At 43.5% G+C, this 20297-nt stretch overlaps 1 protein-coding gene across 9 annotated transcripts in view; it reads right to left on the bottom strand.

Annotated features, from left to right (window-relative positions):
• C8H8orf48 (chromosome 8 C8orf48 homolog) overlaps nucleotides 1-20297 on the bottom strand; it is a 77229-nt gene that overhangs the window by 41605 nt on the left and 15327 nt on the right. For 8 of the 9 annotated variants that reach the window (XM_068249637.1, XM_068249633.1, XM_068249630.1 and 5 more), the window contains one exon: nucleotides 4721-4772. In XM_068249637.1, coding sequence (XP_068105738.1) covers nucleotides 4721-4772 — 52 coding nt within the window. Of the gene's footprint in view, nucleotides 1-4720; nucleotides 4773-17124; nucleotides 17270-20297 lie in introns of those variants that run through there. The other variant, XM_068249639.1, reaches the window with a different exon arrangement.

The raw sequence follows: 20297 nt of genomic DNA on the forward strand, positions 1-20297 counted from the left end.
CGGCGCACAGTAGCGCCTAGAGTCACCCACACAGTAGCGCCAGTGTCACCCTCCCACCCAGCAGCACACAGTAGTGCCCAGTGTCATCCTCCCACCCAGCAGCGCACAGTAGCGCCCAGTGTCACCCTCCCACCCAGCAGCACAGAGTAGCGCCCAGTGTCACCCTCCCACACAGTAGCGCCCAGTGTCATCCTCCCACCCAGCAGCGCACAGTAGCGCCTAGAGTCACCCTCCCACACAGTAGCGCCAGTGTCACCCTCCCACCCAGTAGCGCCCAGTGTCATCCTCCCACCCAGCAGCGCACAGTAGCGCCTAGAGTTACCCTCCCACACAGTAGCGCCAGTGTCACTCTCCCACCCAGCAGCGCACAGTAGCGCCCAATGTCATCCTCCCACCCAGTAGCGCCTAGAGTCACCCTGCCACACAGTAGCGCCCAGTGTCATCCTCCCACCCAGCAACGCACAGTAGCACCTAGAGTCACCCTCCCACACAGTAGCGCCCAGTGTCACCCTCCCGCCCAGCAGCGCACAGTAGCGCCCAGTGTCACCCTCCCACCCAGCAGCGCACAGTAGCGCCTAGAGTCACCCACCCACACAGTAGCGCCCAGTGTCACCCTCCCGCCCAGCAGCGCACAGTAGCGCCCAGTGTCACCCTCCCACCCAGCAGCGCACAGTAGCGCCCAGTGTCATCCTCCCACCCAGCAGTGCCCAGTGTCATCCTCCAAGCCAGCAGCACCCAGTGTCACCCTCCCACTAAGCAGCACACAGTAGTGCCCAGTGTCACCCTTCCACCCCACCCAGTAGCAACCAGTCCACACACATTGTTACATTACAGATAAATACACCCACATCACCTTCACACCCATTTTTCGCCACGTCGTGCTACATAGTCATGTCACTGATTGTCCTCAGAGGAGCTCACAATCTAATCCTGCCATAGTCATAGTCTAATGTCCTACCATATTATTATTATTATGTATTTATATAGCACTGACATCTTCTGCAGCACATTACAGAGTACGTAGTCCTGTCACTGACTGTCCTCAGAGGAGCTCACAATCTAATCCTACCATAGTCATAGTCTAATGTCTTACCATATTATTATTATGTATTTATATAGCACTGACATCTTCTGCAGCACTTAACAGAGTACATAGTCAAGTCACTGACTGTCCTTAGAGGAGCTCACACTCTAATCCTACCATAGTCATAGTGTAATGTCCTACCATATTATTATTATTATTATGTTTTATATAGCACTGACATCTTCTGCAACACTTTACAGATCACATAGTCATGTCACTGACTCTCCTCAGAGGAGCTCACAATCTAATCCTACCATAGTCATAGTCTAATGTCCTACCATATTATTATTATGTATTTATATAGCACTGACATCTTCTGCAGCATATTACAGAGTACATAGTCATGTCACTGACTGTCCTCAGAGGAGATCACAATCTAATCCTACCATAGTCATAGTGTAATGTCCTACCATATTATTATTATGTATTTATATAGCACTGACATCTTCTGCAACACTATAGGGAACATAGCTGGAGTGGGAGGGATGGAGGGGCACACTTTGGTGTCTCAGCATTGGCTGCTGGAAGACCTTGTCCCAGCTCTGGCACTGACATTTTCTGCAGCACTTTACTGAGTGAGTAGTCATGTCACAAACTATCCTCAGAGGAGCTCACAGTCTAATCTTATTTTTGCTATAGGAATGTTTTGGGGGAAACCACTAATTAGTATGTTTTGGGTTGTAGGAGAATATGATGTGCCTGAATGAAATCCAGGGGAAGATTGAGACTTCATGCAGATTTTGCCATGGCCAATGTTCAAACCTAGGACTCAGCACTTTAATACAATCGTGTTATCCACTATGCTTCTATTCCTGTAATATCTATCTGCACATCCATGTCATCAATTCTGACCCTTTACCTTCCTTCCTCCCTCCATTCTACTTCTCTTATCTGGTCTCACTCACATTACCAACACACTGTGCTTATCAACAGAATGGGTTATGAATTGTTAAACTATTGTACCATCTCACTATGTCAGCCCTTCAATGTTATGATATACCCACTCCAGTCCTATTCTAACAGGCGGTAACTTATTTACATATCCCAAAATGTTTGTGGAAAAGTATTCTGAAATGAGACTGTCTTGTTTGATAATCTGATCCTGCTATTAGAGGACATGACACCTGAAATTGTTCTGTGGGGACATGACTTCAGAACTTGTAGTGTTGTGCTGTTTTTATTTGAGGTGCATAGTGGCAGCATGTGCTGTTTGGCATACAGAGCTGGATCATCCACAAGGCAAACCTAGGCAGCTGCCTGGGGCCTGGAGAGAGTCTAGGGGCCTATTGGATGCTACCCTCCACCAAATCTAACTAAATAAGCCAGGTGACCATCAGGGAAGGGCAAAAGGTGTTATCTAGCCCTGGGCCCCATTTTGGTGTGGAGTGGACTGGAGGGTTGCAGCAGAGTTGCAGTAAATAAATTATACTCACTGGTCGCTTGGTATCTCCATGGCAACCATGCGTGTCATGTAATGTTGTTGCCATCTTGATGTCATGACAGCGGAGACGTGGCTGCCAAGGAGACAGAAACGAAGAGAGGGGGGGGGGGGGACATGCGGCCACCGGTATCCGGTCCGACTGACTCCACATCATTGATTGCAGCCATCACTTTTGTGACTGAATGTGTGTGTCAAGCAGAGGCAATAAGATAACAAAGGCGCCAAAAAGATAAAAGGGACTAAACGAGCTTAAAAACCAATTTGGTAATAAAGGGGGCAGTGGTGGACTTACCCCCTCCAAGCAGAACACACGACTGTAGGTTTTCAGTGGAAAAACGTGTATTGGGTACTCCAAAATAAAGTGCAATGCGTTTCTCAGGTTAAACCTGGTTCCTCAGGCAATACAGATAGGAGTAAAAAAACATCTGCTAGTAACATCAAAGCTGAGCTCCTCTGAGGCGCTCAGCTTTGATGTTACTAGCAGATGCTTTTTTTTTTTTTACCCCTATCTGTGTTGCCTGAGGAATCAGGTTTAACCTGCGAAACGCATTGCACTTTACTTTGGAGTACCCAATAAACGTTTTTTGACTGAAAATCTACACTCGTGTGTTCTGCTTGGAGGGGTAAGTCCACCACTGCCCCCTTTATTACCAAATTGTTTTTTAAGCTAATTTAGTCCCTTTTATCCTTTTGGTGCCTCTGTTATCTTATTGCTACATTGAGTCCACTCTGGGTGGAGGGTTGTACCCACTTTCTTCTTCTACTACAGAGAGTGACTTCTTAATTCTGAGTGGGGTCAGGACAATCTCCCCACCTGCCTTGACAGTGGTTGCCTAATGGTAACCCTGGTTTGTGAGTATTACATTTTGAATTACTCTATATTGGGCTCTTGGTGTTCTGTTCTTCTCATTGTGTCAAGCAGAGGGGATCAGGGAGATGGTTTGGGACAATTGTAGAGCCGGGGGATGTGTGGAGGTCACATGTCACTACAGGCCAAGGGAGTTAAGGGAGTAAGGTCCGCCACCACTTGTTGGTACTATGTGCATTGGGGGGGGGGGGGGGGGGGTGAGGCCCCTTTTTTAAATTTGAGCACCCCCCACTTAAGGACCCTCTGCACGGCTCTGCTTTTGAGACAGTACCTCCTGAAATGCCAAGCAGTTTCTGTTATTGTAGCGCCTGCCATACGAGCACCAACAATTTGGCTTCTTTGAAAGTCTGAGAGATCTGCAATTTTTATAAATTATAACCAACGTTGGTTTAAATACCTGTAAAAAACAATTATTTTAATTAAACATATCAAATAACAAAAATAATAAACAAACAAAATTTAACATATGTCAAGTTTTGATTCATGTTCAAAGATTATGATGCCAAAGTGTTTCCATTATTTTGTCCAACCCCTGTATATCCCCAACTGGACAATAAAAAGAATCCAACTTTCTCTGCAATCCTGGTTAAACTTGAGACATTACAGAAGAGTCTTTATAACGTCCATAGAATGAAGACTTTGCATTTGACCTCAAAGGTGAGGACATGGGCCCATACTCACTTAGCTTTTTCTCCTGTGTTTTCTCCTGGGAGATAATTTTTAATCTTCTCTTTAAAACATCTTTTCTGGACTTTAGTATTGAAACCGTACCACAAAGAAGGTTAAAAAGTACTATCAAAATAATTTTGAGTATTTTTCTGTTTGCTGGGGGTTTAAAAGGAATTTTATTGAAAACACCACATAGGAGAAAACTTGGAGAAAAGTGAATTGGATCGGGCCCTATGTGTTCCATGCATATACTTAGAACACCATCTTCAAAAGTATTTTCAAGTATTTTCTTGCTTGCTGGGGGTCTAAAAGATGCCATCATGGGAAGAAATAAGGAAGCTTTAATATAATTTTCTTTCAGTGAAACTGGAGAAACTGAGTGACACAACTTAGATGACGACAGGCAAGCCAATGTGACAGTTAAAATAATAGCTTCAAAAAGAGGTGGATTGTCAGCAAATCCTAAAATGCAAGTGCCAAATAGGTCTGAAACTTGCATTCAAGCCAGATTAAAAAATGCCTGCAATAAATGAGATGTGGAGGCTCAGTTTTAGCAAACATTAATCTGCATATGGTCACTTCTGCAGTTTGTAGGCTTGCCACAGGTATTTGTATATATATTCTGTGGAACTAGCCATGAATACAGAACAACCTGTACCTGTGAGCTGCGACTTCCTCCTGCCACCCCCTTCCCACGTCCATTTTCAATCCTGTAAAGACAATAAGCCAAATTAAAATGTATCAAGGAAAAAATGTAATTTATATTTTAATTCCTGGAGCTAATAACATTAAGCCTGCTGATTCACATGGATTCTTTCTGTGGTGAAAGCTTATTCCTGTCACCTCCCTTTCTGAAACTAGGGACGATGTCAATAACACACCACCTCAATTGTGGGGCTTTGTGTTTTGTGCAAAACGTCTCAACACTAATATTTAATAACCATTAACATAACACAGTATATAGTACACTTCAAGGGACCTGGCCAAGTAGTTTACTACATCAGAAGTTTACTATATCAGGATTGGTTAAACTCTGTATATTCGCACAAGGACCTGAGGACTGAGTTTACTATAGCCAGAAGATCGCTATATCAGAGTTTACTAATATAACGAGGTTCTATTGTAACTTATGCTTCTCTTATTCTGGATCTAAGGTCTCACTTTGCTATGAGTTTTTCCCACACATTTTACGCATAGGCATTTGAAGCCATAAGCAACAAAAAAGTCATAAAAGAATATTCCCTTGACTTTAATGTTGGCCCTTTGTTTGGGTAAATACTCTTACCCCTGATAATTGTCCCGCAAACTTTGCAGCTAAGACAGGAGAAGGTCCCTGGTCCCTGAACTGGATGCCTTATCAACTCTACCCACTAGTACTTTGTTGGTTTCCCCTCTTATAGGCAAATAATGGGTATGCTACAAAAAGATGCAAAAACATCCAGTCCTGTACCAACATCGGTCAATATTTCCTGACTATCACCCTGATCTTACTCTATCTGAAAGTGGTGACAAAGAAACCTGCAGTCATTGTCAATCACTTTTCTACCACGATCCATACCTCAAGCACCTTAACTATCAATACATTGATTTTTTAATAATTACTGTTACAGGTTTGGCTGTGGCTCCATTATTCAAACGTTAGCATGTTTTTCTAAATCTGTGGAGTGTAACAAAAATCCAGACCATCTTGCAGTGCACAGAAGCTACGAACGGCTTCAGAAGGAACAGATCGTACCATGTGGGGTCAGAAAGGTACCGTAGATGTAATTCCTGCTTCTTAGATTGTGCTGATCCAGGGTTTCCACTACCCTGTGTTTTGTGATCTGATTTCGACTGCTAACGGATCGCAAAAAGGAATGGTACAGTAAAACTAAGGGAAACGCCAGTGGTCATTTCGATTACTGCAATCCGATTGCGTTGCAATTTTTCCCAAGCACAATCGTTGTCCTGATGCATTTTGGATGCGAGTGAGCTCCTGAACTAAGTATAATAGCTCAATTGCATTAGTTGAAATTAGTTTGAAACACTATTGCGATTGCGTTTCATACTGGAAAAGAGCCCTAAAATCAGTGTGTACAAGCTTCTTTCATCTCACCAGTGGCCCTCACACTAGAGGAGGTAATAAACCACCTGGGCTGACAAGGAAGAGATATGCTCTGTCCCACTGATGAAAAAATAGCAGACACATGGTGTGCTCTTATCTACTGTGTTCTCCAGATTTACTTTGGCTAATTAACAAAAGTTAAACATAAGTAAATCCTAGGAATGCAGTACCATGCTCGGCTTTTTCTTCTGTATGCAGGGATCCCCGTATATCACTGTTGTCAGCCCAAATCATTCTTTTTACCCATCTAAATCAGCATTTGTTCACTATAGAGAGCTGATATAATAAATTTCTTGGCAGTTACTGTATATGACACCCATCCATACTAATGGAGGAAGGGTGCTTTAAAGTGATTGGACCCGCAGGGGGTCAGGGCAGGACGAGTGGAGCTCTCGCCATTGCCAATTAGCAGGCATAAGTTTGTAGCGCTCACTATGCTACTCTGATAAGGCATGTTAACTCTGATAAGATGTGTTGACTCTGATAAGGCACGTTAACTCTGATAAGGCATGCTATTTGTCTTCATGAATCAAGCCCAATTTTTTGCTAAGCAACAAATGCGCGCAAAATTTATATAAATGCATGAAATGTCACAAAACACTATACCCATAGAAGGTGACAGTTAGAGCTATAGCAGACTTGAGTACAGAATATTTGTTTTCTTTCTTTTTTTATGATAATTGTTCTTTAATGCTAATAATAATACTATTATTATAACCTATGTCAACCAAATTTTCCAACAGTAAATCTACTGTTGGAAGGCCCAGAGTTAAAAGCCACAAGGGTTTGTACTGACCAAGACGTGGGGACATTCTGCTGTTTTCCTTAATAATTTTATTTATACAATGCCAAGGGATCCAATACTTTGATTGTGTAAATGAAGCCCTCTGACTCGCTTATTCTGACCCAATATACAGATCATCTGGGAGGGAGAAGGCGCCCCAAAAATAGGTGGTAGTAGATCACAGGTATTTCTATATTATATGACTAAAAATAATAATAAAAAAATTATAAAAATGGCTTACCTCTAAAAAAAAGGTCAATGCCAATTTCAAACAAAGATTTTTTATTTATCAGACACTATAAACGATAACATGTTTCGCGTAGCACAGTCTGCTTCCTCAGATCAAATACAAAACAGAGTCTTTATACTGTGGACAGTAAGTTTGGAGTGCCTAAAAGCAAGACCTTGTAATATAGAGATCATGTGCTTCAAGCCAAGTCTGACTCCACTGATTGCAATGCTTATTGTAGATGTACAACACATAAGTTGCTGAAGTCAGTAATAGGAGCAAGGATGGTGGCTTCCATATTCCTCACTGAAGGTTTCTTTTAACATAAGTGGCCTCAAAGCACATCTGAAGTGACAAGTGACAAATAAGCTTGTCCGACAGCTTGTGGAATTCTACCCATGTCCTTAAAAATAAATAATAGAAGCCAAAAGAGCTTTGTCTGAGTGAGAGAATGCTTTTGATAAGGTTTTAGTGCTGGTAAATTCTAAGGGCCAAAACTTCTGTTTGCTTTTCAGCTCAGCAAGGCAGAGTTGTCATGGCTGCTGTTTAGAATTCAGTCTTAAAATTAAGTCCTTACAGGACTTACCAGACAAGAATGGTAAAACAAGTTAAATACGTGTCTTGATGCATCCACAGGGGACGCCATCTGAACCGTTTGATTCCGTTGTGTTTCTGTTTTTTACAGCCCCCGGTCAGGTCCCGATCCCATCTCTGGGGTTATCTGTTTTTTCCCCAATAAACATGAGCGCCAATAGTGCCACGCCTGCACAGTTTGCATAGCCGCGAGTGCGGCTTCGCAGCTCTAAGTCCTCCTCCAGCCGCGTCTTCGCTCTCACCAAGGAGACCACCGGGAGCTAGGACGCAGCTGGAGAAGACGGGGTCGGGACCCGACCGGGGGCTGGAAAAAAGCGACAAAAAAAAAAACCATGGTGGAATTAAACGGAGGGCGCGGGTGGCATCCCCTGAGGATGAAGCATCAAGACAGATATTTAACTTTTTTTTTTTTTTTTACCATGCTCGCCTCGAAAGTCCTTTAAACTGTGAATGACAAAATGAGACTCAGTTCTTTGTTCTATTTAATTTAAAAAAAAAACACTTACAATTTATCATCTCATAAGTGTATTTTCACTTCAGGTTTTCTTTAAACCTAAATAGCTACACAATAAATGCTTTACATCCACATATATGATTTCCAGTAGAGAACATACTTGTAGGACTATGTCAAAGTTTAGCTCCAAAAAGTTACAGAGATGATTTATATGAATAGGCACATTTTTACTTGCTGCTTTGACTTAGTTATAAAATACTTTGTAAATCAAATCACTAAAGACTGTAGGAATATGTTTAATAACCATGTTGTGCATTTTGCTAAGCCCCGAGCTAAATCCTGTACAAAAAATAAAAGAATCAGTCTGAATGTTATTGCAAATAGCACAAAAAAAAGGATTTCCCTTTGTGATAAGAATCTATCTTGCTGGGAAGCAATTTTAAAAGCTCTTTTAACCATCCACCGGAGATAACCTCAAGAAAAACTCCTGGTTTCTAAATCCTTGGCTTCTGGAAGGAAATCATTGCTATCAGCACAATTTCATTTAAGATTAGTAAATTGCCTCACTGGGATCCGTTTGATGGTATTTCTGGAATGACATGACCTGGCATGCGGTGGTGTATTACCGATGTGCCTTTCTTCCTTTGTAAATGGTGAAGTCAAAACACTAAAGCGGAACTAAAAAGTTTCCCAGCAAACTAGCACAAGTAGACACCCTCCAATCAATGTGGAAATGCAAGTGACATTACTATCACACATTTTCAGCCTCTAGAAAGTGAAAGGGTATCTGATTTGCTATTAAGTGTACCCCATTTTATGACCTACAGCTGAAGATCCCAAATCAGACTTCCCTGTTTCTCCATTCCAGCTTCATTACCAGCACCAACTGGGAACAAGTTAAGTGAAAGCACCTGCTGCCGTGAAAAAGCCCATGGAACTGGGCATGCATGAGATCACAACTGACAAGCTTGTGTTTTAGGACAAATGAAAATCAGTAACACAAGTAATAATAATCCAAACATTTGTATAGCACTTTTCTCCTATCAGACTCAAAGCACTCAATAGCTGCAGCCACTAGGACACGCTCAATAGGCCACCCTGCAGTGTTAGGGAGTCTTGCCTTGAACTCCTTACTGAATAGGAACTGATCCTAGCCAGGATTCGAACCCTGGTCTCCCATGTCAAAAGCCACCAAGTAAAATTCATTATTGGTGAAGGCATAATTTTAGGTTATTGTATTCACATGTAAGGATAAGCACACTAATATTGTAACCACTTATTGAAAACACAACAGAATATCTATGCCCTGCCGGAGGACTGTTCCCGTTCCAGGTACATAGGTATACGTACCTCACCGCGTCGCCGATGATCATTGACAAAAGTGAAGGTAAAGCATACACACATTACTTCCTATTTCACGTGTATGCAGTACACGGTACACACTAGGAATAAAGTGGCCAAATAGTACAATTACAAAAATTCTTAGCAAATTGTACCACAAAACCGAATTGGTGGCAAAAAAAACCATAGATAATTTCCATGTGTTAAGTTACATAGTTCGTTGAAAAATTACATACATCAAGGTGATAAAGGTATTGCCGAATGAAAGGGAGGAGCACTGAAATGTGAAAACTGCTCTGCTCCCTTAGGGGAAAAACCCCTCAGTGGTGAACTGGTTCATGTAAAGTGTTTTGGAATCTGTACTGGTAATAAATGATACAGGGTTCTTTGTGGAAAAGCAGAAATATACATTCGAACGACTTTGTACCACATCATGTTCTACAGTTTTTTACGGCAGATACTCAGCAGCACAAATGAAGTAAGGAGATGAAGTACTTAGGATCATTTCAGAGATTTTAAATTATACCTTGTCAATGGCATAATGAAGACACATCATGAACACCAGGAATTGTATCATTCCATTAACATGACTTGCTTAATTCACACTGAGGATTAGAAGCACAGTAAGCTGGCGAAGGAGACCCCCTGATGGCTGCTGTCTGGTTTCCAAAAACAATAATGCAGTATATTAAAATCTACTCCCATATTCAATTCACACTAAAGCCTCATTTGTAGATGTGCTTCTTAATAATGTCTTGTAAGTTATTGTTCATTTTTCCACTGTAGTAATAAAGATCTAATCTGTATCTCCAGCTTGATTATATCATACATTACTGCAAAATATACACACACACCTTACTACATAAATCATGCAAACTGTAATGAAAATGTATAAAGAGTACCGAAATAAATATTTTGGCTTACTGGAAGCAGGTTGTTAAAATATTCATCTTAATTGGCTAGTACCAGTTACTGCACTTTTCTCTAAGGTTGAATAAGGTTTTTCATTACAATATGTTCTTTACGGTTCTGCTTTAAGATCTAAAGCAAAACAACAAAAGGGTCCTCATTCAATTAGACAAGAAAGACAAATTTACATTTATATCACATTTTTCTCCTGGCAAACTCAAAGCGCTTGAGCTACAGCCACTATGGCGCTCAGTAGGCAGTAACAGTGTTAGGGAGTCTTGCCCGAAGACTACTTACTGAATAGGTACTGGCTTACTGAACAGGAAGAGCCAAGAATCAAACCCAGGTCTCCTGTGTCAGAGGAAGAGCTCTTAACCCTACACTACCCAGCCAATTAACATTTCTGTTGATTTTTCTCTCAGGACAGTTTTCTTCTTATCTACAAAATACCATTTTATCACAGAACTAGTGAAAGAGTACTAAAATGTAGGTAAGAGCAATGCCAAACTTACTTTAATTTGGGATGACTTAATTTAAGCATTTTTTTTCCTGCAGAGAACTGAAATGGTATATTCAGATGAAAACATCCCATGTGAAAAAGTATGGACAAAATTTAATTGAAATAGGACCAGATACCTCTGGAATCCCTTCTCAAAACACATCTGTCACTTGTGAGAAAACGCGGAAAAGCCGCCGCTAATACTCAGAGTGAGGCGGCTGACTCCGCGTTCAACATGGCAGCTGGTGCGCAGTCGGAGCGCGGAGAAACCGGCGCATGCTCAAACAACAGGGCGGCGGATTCCGCGTCCAATGCGGCAAGTTGCACGCATAGGCCTGCTCCTCTCAGTAATGCGGAATGCGGAGAAAACACCGCACGCACGGACAGCGCTGCAGCGATTTCCGCACATTACAACACATGACTGGTGTGGCTGGGACTGATAGTCCACATTGGTTTAGGAGGACGCGTGCGCACGCAGAGAGGCAGGGCCTTTATGGCAGTCAGAAGGGGGTCAGCTGACCAAGCCGGTCAGCTGACAAATTCAACAACTTTCATTGGTCCAGCACTTATGAGAGGCGCTGGAGAGCGCTAGTGTATATATACTGGGTGCTGGTCATTCATCTGGTGTCTAGCGTTGCGATCACTACGTGGTAGCACTCAGACCTTGTCAGAATCTGTGTTATTAGACAGTTTCGTAGATGTTGATGATCACGGAGCTCACACCTTAGCCTAGGAATTCTGTTATTATCTGTGTTCTTATCTAGACCAGTTTCCAAGGTGTTGATGGCCAAGGAACTCACACCTTAGTCTAGGAATTCTGTACCATCTGTATTGTTGTTATTATCTAGTCCAGTCCCTGGAGTGTGAGAATCTTGGCGCTCACACTCAAGTCTAGGCATTGTTGATTATCTGTTATGACCTTCTGCTTTCCTGACCATTATTCTGATCTCTGATTCTGTACCTTTGTCTTTCTGATACCTTGTTGCCAAACTCTGCTAGTCCCAGGAATCTGCATCTGTCTCCTGTCTCTGTACTGTATCTGTCCGTGTGTTTACGACCTGGCCTGTCCGACCTCGAGAACTATCTCCTGTTAAGAGATAGTTCACAGATCTGTTAGTGACACTGCCCTTTGGTGTCACTCACGTTCTGTCCTTCCCACTCTCTCAGCCTGGCTCCGCCCCTTGGGGAGCATCAGACCTGTGGAAGGAATCTGATCCAGAGCAGTATCTCTTACTGTCTAGCACCTATCTCACAGGTGCTTTCCTCAAAGTATTACTGTTGCACCAAACACTCATCTCTCAGGTGTTCAGAGGTTAGAAGATATATCTGATTATCGGTGATACTGCAGATCATCAATAATCGGGTATATATCTGTATTCTCGGTGATACTGCAGATCACCGGTAATCAGACCCTCTCTGTGTTACACCGATCGTTACATCACTCTCCAAGCATTTGAAATTTTTAAGCACTCCATTAAAACTCACTTTTTCCAACAAGCTTATGCTCTTAGTCCATTCTCCCGCCAACTTCTGGCCAAGTTGTACTCCTTACTAAATAACCTAAAAACACACTGCCTCTAGGTATGCATATTGTATCCTACCCCAGCTCTTGTTCCTCCCTATTCTTTTAGATCAAGGGTGTCAAACTCAATCATGTAAGGGGCCAAAATAATGTTTATTAATATTTAACCTTCCTGGCGGTAACCCCGAACGTAGTTCGGGTAAGCCACACAGGAGGATTTCTCAGGCCCTGCTGGGCCGATTTGCATAATTTTTTTTTTGCTACACGCAGCTAGCACTTTGCTAGCTGCGTGTGCATACCGATCACCGCCGCTCCGCGCCGATTCACCGCTACCCGCTGCACCGCCACCCCCCCCCCCCCCTCAGACCCCTTGCGCAGCACGGCCTATCAGCGCCAGGCAGCGCTGAGGAGTAGATCAGGACTCCCAATGACGTCACGACGTCGATGACGTCATCCCGCCCGTCGCCATGGCGACAGGGGATGCCCTCCAGGAAATCCCGTTCTTTGAACGGGATTTCCTGATCGCAGATCGCCAGAGGCAATCGAAGCGGGTGGGGGGATGCCGCTGCACAGCGGCTATCATGTAGTGAGCCCTAGGCTCGCTTCATGATTTAAAAAAATAAAATTTTTAAAAAACTGCTGCGCTGCCCCCTGGCGGTTTTTAATAGACTGCCAGGAGGGTTAACTGCTGTAACCCCGTGGAAAGTAGAGTTGAGATCAGGGTGGAGGGAGTCAGCCTTTGCGGTGAATAGAAAGGCAGAGAGATTGGCCTCCTCTCCTCCCATAAAGTGGCACGGAGGCACGGTTACTGTATAGGGAAGGTTCATCTGCAGCATGTATGTGTGTGGACTGTACATCTGCAGAGTGTGTGTGTGTGTGTGTGTGTGTGTGTGTGTATTGTGCATCTAAAGCATGTATGTGTGTGGACTGTACATTTGCAGTGTGTGTGTGCAATGTACATCTGCAGTGGGTGTGTGTGGACTGCACATCTGCAGCGTGTGTGTGCAGACTGTACATCTGCACTGTTTGTGTGTGTGGACTGTGCATCTGCTGTGTGTGTGTGTGTGTGTGTGTGTGTGTGTGTACAGTACATCTGCAGCATGTGTGTGGACTGTACATCTGCAGAATGTTTGTGTACAGACTATATCATCTGCAGCGTGTGTGTGGACTGTACATCTGCAGCGTATGTGTGTGTGTGGACTGTACATCTGCAGCATGTGTGTGTCTGTGTGTGTGTGGACTGTACATCTGCAGCGTGTGTGTGTGTGTGTGTGTGTGTGTGTGTGTGTGTGTGTGTGTGTGTGTGTGTGTGTGTGTGTGTGTGTGTGGACTGTACATCTGCAGCATGTGTGTGTGTGTTTGGACTGTGCATCTACAGAGTGTGTGTGTATGCGGACTGTACATCTGCAGCGTATGTGTGTGTGGACTGTACATCTCCAGTGCGTGTGTGTGTGGACTGTGCATCTGCAATGTATGTGTGTATGGACTGCACATCTCCAGTGTATGTGTGGACTGTACATTTGCGGTGTGTTTGTGGACTGTACATCTCCAGCGTATGTGTGTGTGGACTGTACATCTCCAGCGTATGTGTGTGTGGACTGTACATCTGCAGCGTATGTGTGTGTGGACTATACATCTCCAGTGTATGTGTGGACTGTACATTTGCAGTGTAAGTGTGTGTGGACTGTATATCTCCAGTGTATGTGTGTGTGGACTGTTCATCTGCAATGTACGTGTGTGTGTACTGTGCATCTGCAGTGTGTGTGTGTGTGTGTGTGTGTGTGTGTGTGTGTGTGTGTGTGTGTGTGTGTGTACTGTACATCTGCATTGTGTTTGTTGACTGTACATCAGTGGAGCTACCTTGTGGGTAAAGGTGTAGATCACCAGGAAAACTAAATGGGAGAAAGAGTGGAAAAGCACTAGACACCAGGGAACTGTTTAGGGGAGGGAAGGGGGTCACTAGACACAAGGGAATTCTATAGGGGATACAGGACCACTAAACACAAGGAAACTGTATGGGGGGGGGGGGGTGAGAGGGCCACTAGACACCTGGGAACTGTGTAGGGGAGGGGGAGAGGGGGCCATTAGATGTCAGGGAAATTTTATAATTGAGGGTGGTGGCCCCTAGACATTTAGGTTGGCCCTCATATTGGTCTCAATGTTCAGTTTCAGCCCACTTTGTATTTTACACCCATGTCTCATGGTTATCCATTGCAGACATGCAAACATTATGTGGGGGTGTGAGACTGAGGTCATCCTTGCCTTCGGTGGTAGGTGACCTTGTCCCAGCCAGGGCCCAACACCGGTCTGAACCTACAGAGATTCAGGTCGCCACCAGGCCTCTAGCCTCAGCCTACCACCACCAGGCCACTAGCTAGAAGCTTAGTCCTACCACCACCACCAGGCCTACAGCCTCAGCCCACCAAGAAAAAAATGGGCGTGAATTGGGGTGTGGCCTGAGTTAAGCGGCAGAGTTTAGGGTACTAGAACATCAGTGCCTACAAGCTCCAAAGGTGTAAATGTGGCCCTGGGAACTTGTAAAGAGAGTTGGTATTCTTTGGCAGAGGATAGGAACTGGCACAGAGAGTAAATATTCTTTGGCAGAGGATAGGAGCTTTGACAGCGAGCTGGGATTCTTTGGTGAAGTACAGGAACTGGCGCAGAGAGTTGGGATTCTTTGGTGGAGAATAGGAACTGGCACAGAGAGTTGGGATTAATTGGTGAAGTATAGGAACTGGCGCAGACAGTTGGGATTCTTTGGTGGAGAATAGGAACTAGCACAGAGAGTTGGGACTCTTTAGTGGAGGACAGGAACTTGCACATAGATTTGGGATTCTTTGGCAGAGAATAGGAACTGGCACAGAGAGTTGGGATTCTTTGGCGGAGCATAGGAACTGGTACAGAAAGTTGGAATTCTTTGGCGGAGGATAGGACCTTGCACAAAGAGTTGGGATTCATTGGTGAAGGATAGGAAGTTGGGATGCTTTGGCGGAGGATAGAAAATGGCACACAGAGTTGGGATTCTTTTGCGGATGATAAGAACTTGCACAGAGAGTTGGGATTCTTTGGTGAGCACAGGAATTTGCATGTGTAAAAAAGGGAATGAGTGTTCTGTTTTGGCCCTTCTCCCCAATTTATTTTCTCTTATAATTATTTTCTATTCTATTGTGAATTTAATAAAAAAAAAAACAGACACTCAGTCACTGATGACATCATTATCCAAATGCATAGTAATAGTACAGTAGAATCCCTATTATCCAGCACAGGCAGGGATTGTGGATGAATAACCGTGGATGACTATTCTGCATGACAATTTTATGAACCATGGTTGTACAGCAGAGTAAAACAAACAGGAATGACCTTGTGACAGGTATTTGCGAGGAGGTACCAAACAATAGCATTATTATGTCATTCAGTGACTGGTATGGTGGATCCCTAACATTTTGGGACACCTGATTCTTGACCACAACACTATACAAAACTGCAGTGCAAATAGATCCATAAACACCTCCATAAGTTATATGCAATGAATGATCTTCCAATAAATACCATTGTCCGCTTCTCCCCAATGTCACCTCTGTTCCTGTAGAATTCTCAGTACGAGTGAAAATAAAAGTAACAGGGGAGGACACCTTAGAAGACTAATAACATATCCTTTATTAGTAACAAAAAATCTTCCTCAATGTTTAAACAACCACATTACTCAAATCAAGAAACCAAAAACCTAATAGGACCCATATGGTAAATACGCTTTCCACTCAAATGGTACAAAAGACATATGATCATTTGCTCACAACTGATCATTTCCTCCTAGGAGATACTTTTTCATTTTCTGTTCAAAAAAATATTTCAGCAATTGAAAAAGTACCAAAAAGAAGGTGAAAAAGTACTGCCAAAATTATTCTGGATATTTTCTTGCTTGCTGGTGGCTTAAAATGCATTTTATTGATAAGGTGTGAAATTATCACGTAGGAGAAAACTTAGGAGAAAACGTAAATTGAATAGGGGCCAATGAGCTACACTCATCTGTAGAAATAGCTTTGCTATCCAATGCTTATATGCATTTGTCCACTGCAATCATTTTATTTAACTGCTTTGGCTTCATTTGTTTTACATTATACAGTAAAGTCCCGAATAAATGGAACCCAGGCATCCGGCAGTGTCAACTAAACGACATGCTTGAAGGGGAAGGTGGAATGGTGGCGGTAATTTTGTCTATTGTAGAGATTGTCCTCAGCAGCTTTCCTGCATGCATCCATGGCTTCCGGCATCTCACGTGACGTGCATCAGGTCACATGTACGCTTTGGGAGCCGTCCATGGAGGTCCCAGGAAAGCAGCTGCGAGCTGCAGGAAATACAGAAGAGGGCGCCTGGAAGTTCAGTAAGTCACTTCTGCTGTGCAAAGCTGAGCAACAGAGAAGGTTAGTTTTATTTTATGGCTTGCCTTCTGAAGCAACTGGCAAGAACACATACCCGGCAATCCCTGCCTGTGCCTGATAATAGGGATTCTACTGTACTATTACTATGCATTTGGATAATGAAGACACTTTTTTCTATAGCACTTTACAGAGTACACTGAACACTTCACATGTTCCTTAGAGAAAGCTTGCAAACAAATATCCCAACCTTAAAAAGAAACCGTGACCAAGAATTGAACTTCATCCCAATCAGTAGCTGATATCCCCTTTTACATGAGAAATCTATTCCTTTTCACAAGTGGATCATCAGGGGGCTCTGTATGGCTGATATTGTGGTGAAACCCCTCGGACAAGAAACTCTGAGGACCATGATCCTGGCAGTTTCCTGTCTGTGAACCTTGCTGCATTGTGGGAAATAGCTGTTTGCAGCTGTTTCCAACTGCCAAAAAAGCAAGCAGCAGCTACATCACCTGCCAGCAGTAACAATGTCACCATGTGATAAATGTCAGAATGAAAATCAGGGATTTAAAAGATTTTACAATGGGCAAACACTGATTAAATCATTTATACATAATTATAGTAAAAATGAAGCACTTTTTTAATTACATTATTTTCACTGGAGTTCCTATTTAAGGTGACATATACAGTAAATAAAAAGCCAACAACTTTGTGCAAAATGAAAGCCTGTCTGACTGTTGGCATTTGTGTGCAATGTCTGACAATGGGTGGTCAAAAGTATTAACCTCCCTGGTGGTAATGACGAGGCTGACTCATTGTTAACAAACTTGCTACAAGCGGTATTGATGAGCTAGGTTCGTCTACGCTGAAAACTCACCTGGAAAGAGTTATAATGGTGTTTGTGCACCACCTACTGGCAGTAGGCATATATTACAGGCAGCATTACAAAAAAATTCAAGTTCTGTTTTCCAATACCAAACTGTATATTGTAAAAGAATGACACTTATTGTCACACTCGTCTGAACTCGGCCGTGACCAGGGCCGGATTTCTGGCAAGGCCACATAGGCCGTGGCCTAGGGCACCAGAAATTTAGGGGCGGCTCAGTGAGGGACAGTAAAGCTGTTCTATGCAGCCATCCCTATCTACAAGGACAGCTTTAACCTTTGAACTCTCTTTCCTGTACTTGTGTCATCCCTGCAAGACCTGTAAGCTCTATCCTGCCGGTATACATCAGCCTAACTCTCATGGTGACACAATAAGTCCATCATTAACAAGATGGCAAACATAACATAAAAGTTCAAAACATAATTTATAATCTATACGTATATTACTAAAATAGTTATTGTCTGTGACACCAATGATGGAAAGTAAGGAGAATTATCATTGGGGCACACAGAGATAACAACCATACAGATGGTATAGTTGGCCTTGGGCGGTAAAAAGTACAAATCCGGCCCTGGCCGTGACAGACTATAACGACCACAATGGCTAAGAATTATGCAGCAGACCAGAGTGTGTACAGTGATCCAATGACGATCCCTAAAGATCTGGCATGTCGGACCTTTAGTTATGAATAAGCATGACCCAATGGCATTCTTCTTTGTACCTCCCCACCCGCTGGAAGCTGCTAAGTCAGATGCGCTTATCATCCCTTCGCCCCCCCCCTGCACATCGCAACAGAACCATCATCAGCCAAAGGTGACAGTGCACTAACGATACTGTACAGAAGTGTCATCAGCCTTTGCACACAATGCGTCTTTTGCTATGCAGGGGGGAGAAACGATGAGCGTTCATAATGGAGAAGTTTCTGGCGGTGAGAGAACAATGCTATTGTGCTGTGCTCGGGCATTGCTAAAAATCTAACACACCAGATCTTCATGCAATCGTTGTGCGCCTGATGTAGTCACGCTGGTCTGACCATAATGACCACCCCAGCCATGGCAATAGTTATGGTGCACCACTCAGAGTTCAGACCAGCGTGTGTATGGACCTTTAGGCTTCTTGCACACCAAGACGTTGCGTTAGGTGCCACGTTAAGGTCGCATAACGTGCACCTAACACAACGTATGGTGCTGCAAGAGCCGACGGTAGAGTGAGCCGCGTTAGGCGGCTCGATTCCTATAATGTCTCCCAGAGTGGCGCTGATTGGCCAGCGGGACCACGTGATGCGGAGCGAGACACTCCGCATCACGTGGTCCCGCCGGCCAATCAGCGCCCGCCAGTGCAGTGAATATTAAGTAGCCATGTGCGCGGCTACTGTAGCTGGCTCTCCCCGCCTCCTCTCCGCCCCCCACTGCGCATGTGCAAACAGTCTAACGCGGCTATAGCCGCTCCAACGCCGTAGCATGCTGCACTTTGCGGAGAACGTGCAGCGTTACATGTAACGCAACGTGGGCTGTGTGAACAGCCCACTTGTGTTACATTGCTGTGCGTTGGGGGAGCGTTACAGGCACACTAACGTGCGCCTGTAACGTCTTGGTGTGTAAGCAGCCTTAGGGCTGGTTTCTGCTGCAAGCGTGCAGAAAAGCATTTGTTGACTTTCAGCAGCGATTCCCAGTGATCGTCATTTTTCATCCCACAGAGGGACACGAGTGCGGCGCTAATGGACGCCAGTACGACCAGACTGTGCTGCTTCCAGACAGTGGAAAAAATAAAGATCAAAATGCTGCTTTTGCATAAACGGCGGTAAATGAGGTGCAAATGTGCGTGTGAACTGGCCCTTAGTTGTACTACACAAGAAAGATGTTTTAGGCAAACACTGTATGGTATTTATTTCTGTATCTGTAGATTTATTTCTTCATCCATATTTGAGGAGGATTTTTCTATTTGTGATTAAAAAGTTGAAATTTTTTAATTTTTTGACATGATTTTGTTTTGAAACTTTTATTATACTCAAAATTGATACTAGACCCTTTGCTTGATGGATTTTAGTAAGTTGCAAGCAAAAACTTCATGAAAATTAATTCAACCACTTTTAGCACAGAAATCCTGCGGAAATTGAACGCTAGGGAGGTTAAGTATGTTGAAAATGTTTGTCTTTTGTAGACAATGTTATACAATGGTTGTCCTTTTGTGACAGCCCCATCACACGAAGACAACAGTGAACAAGCACACTGGCAGTCCAGGGAGAATTGGTACATCACTTATCAAACTATTTTGTGTTGTTTGTGGTGCATGATTTCACACTACAACATACATTCACACAATGCTATCTTTATAGCTGATGGTACAATCATTCACCGGACAAGCTGATAACTTCCTTATCTCATGAAACAAATAGCTTGTTCTTAGATTTTCATTCACCATATGTGGCCAGGTTTCATCTAGGGACAATATGGGGGAAGCTATAACCTACCAGTTCTTGGCTTGTTGGAGGAAACTGGAGTGCCCAGAGGAAACCCAAGCAAACACAGGGAGAACAT

Source organism: Hyperolius riggenbachi, chromosome 8 (assembly GCF_040937935.1).
Source record: "Hyperolius riggenbachi isolate aHypRig1 chromosome 8, aHypRig1.pri, whole genome shotgun sequence".
Classification (NCBI taxonomy): Eukaryota; Metazoa; Chordata; class Amphibia; order Anura; family Hyperoliidae; genus Hyperolius; species Hyperolius riggenbachi.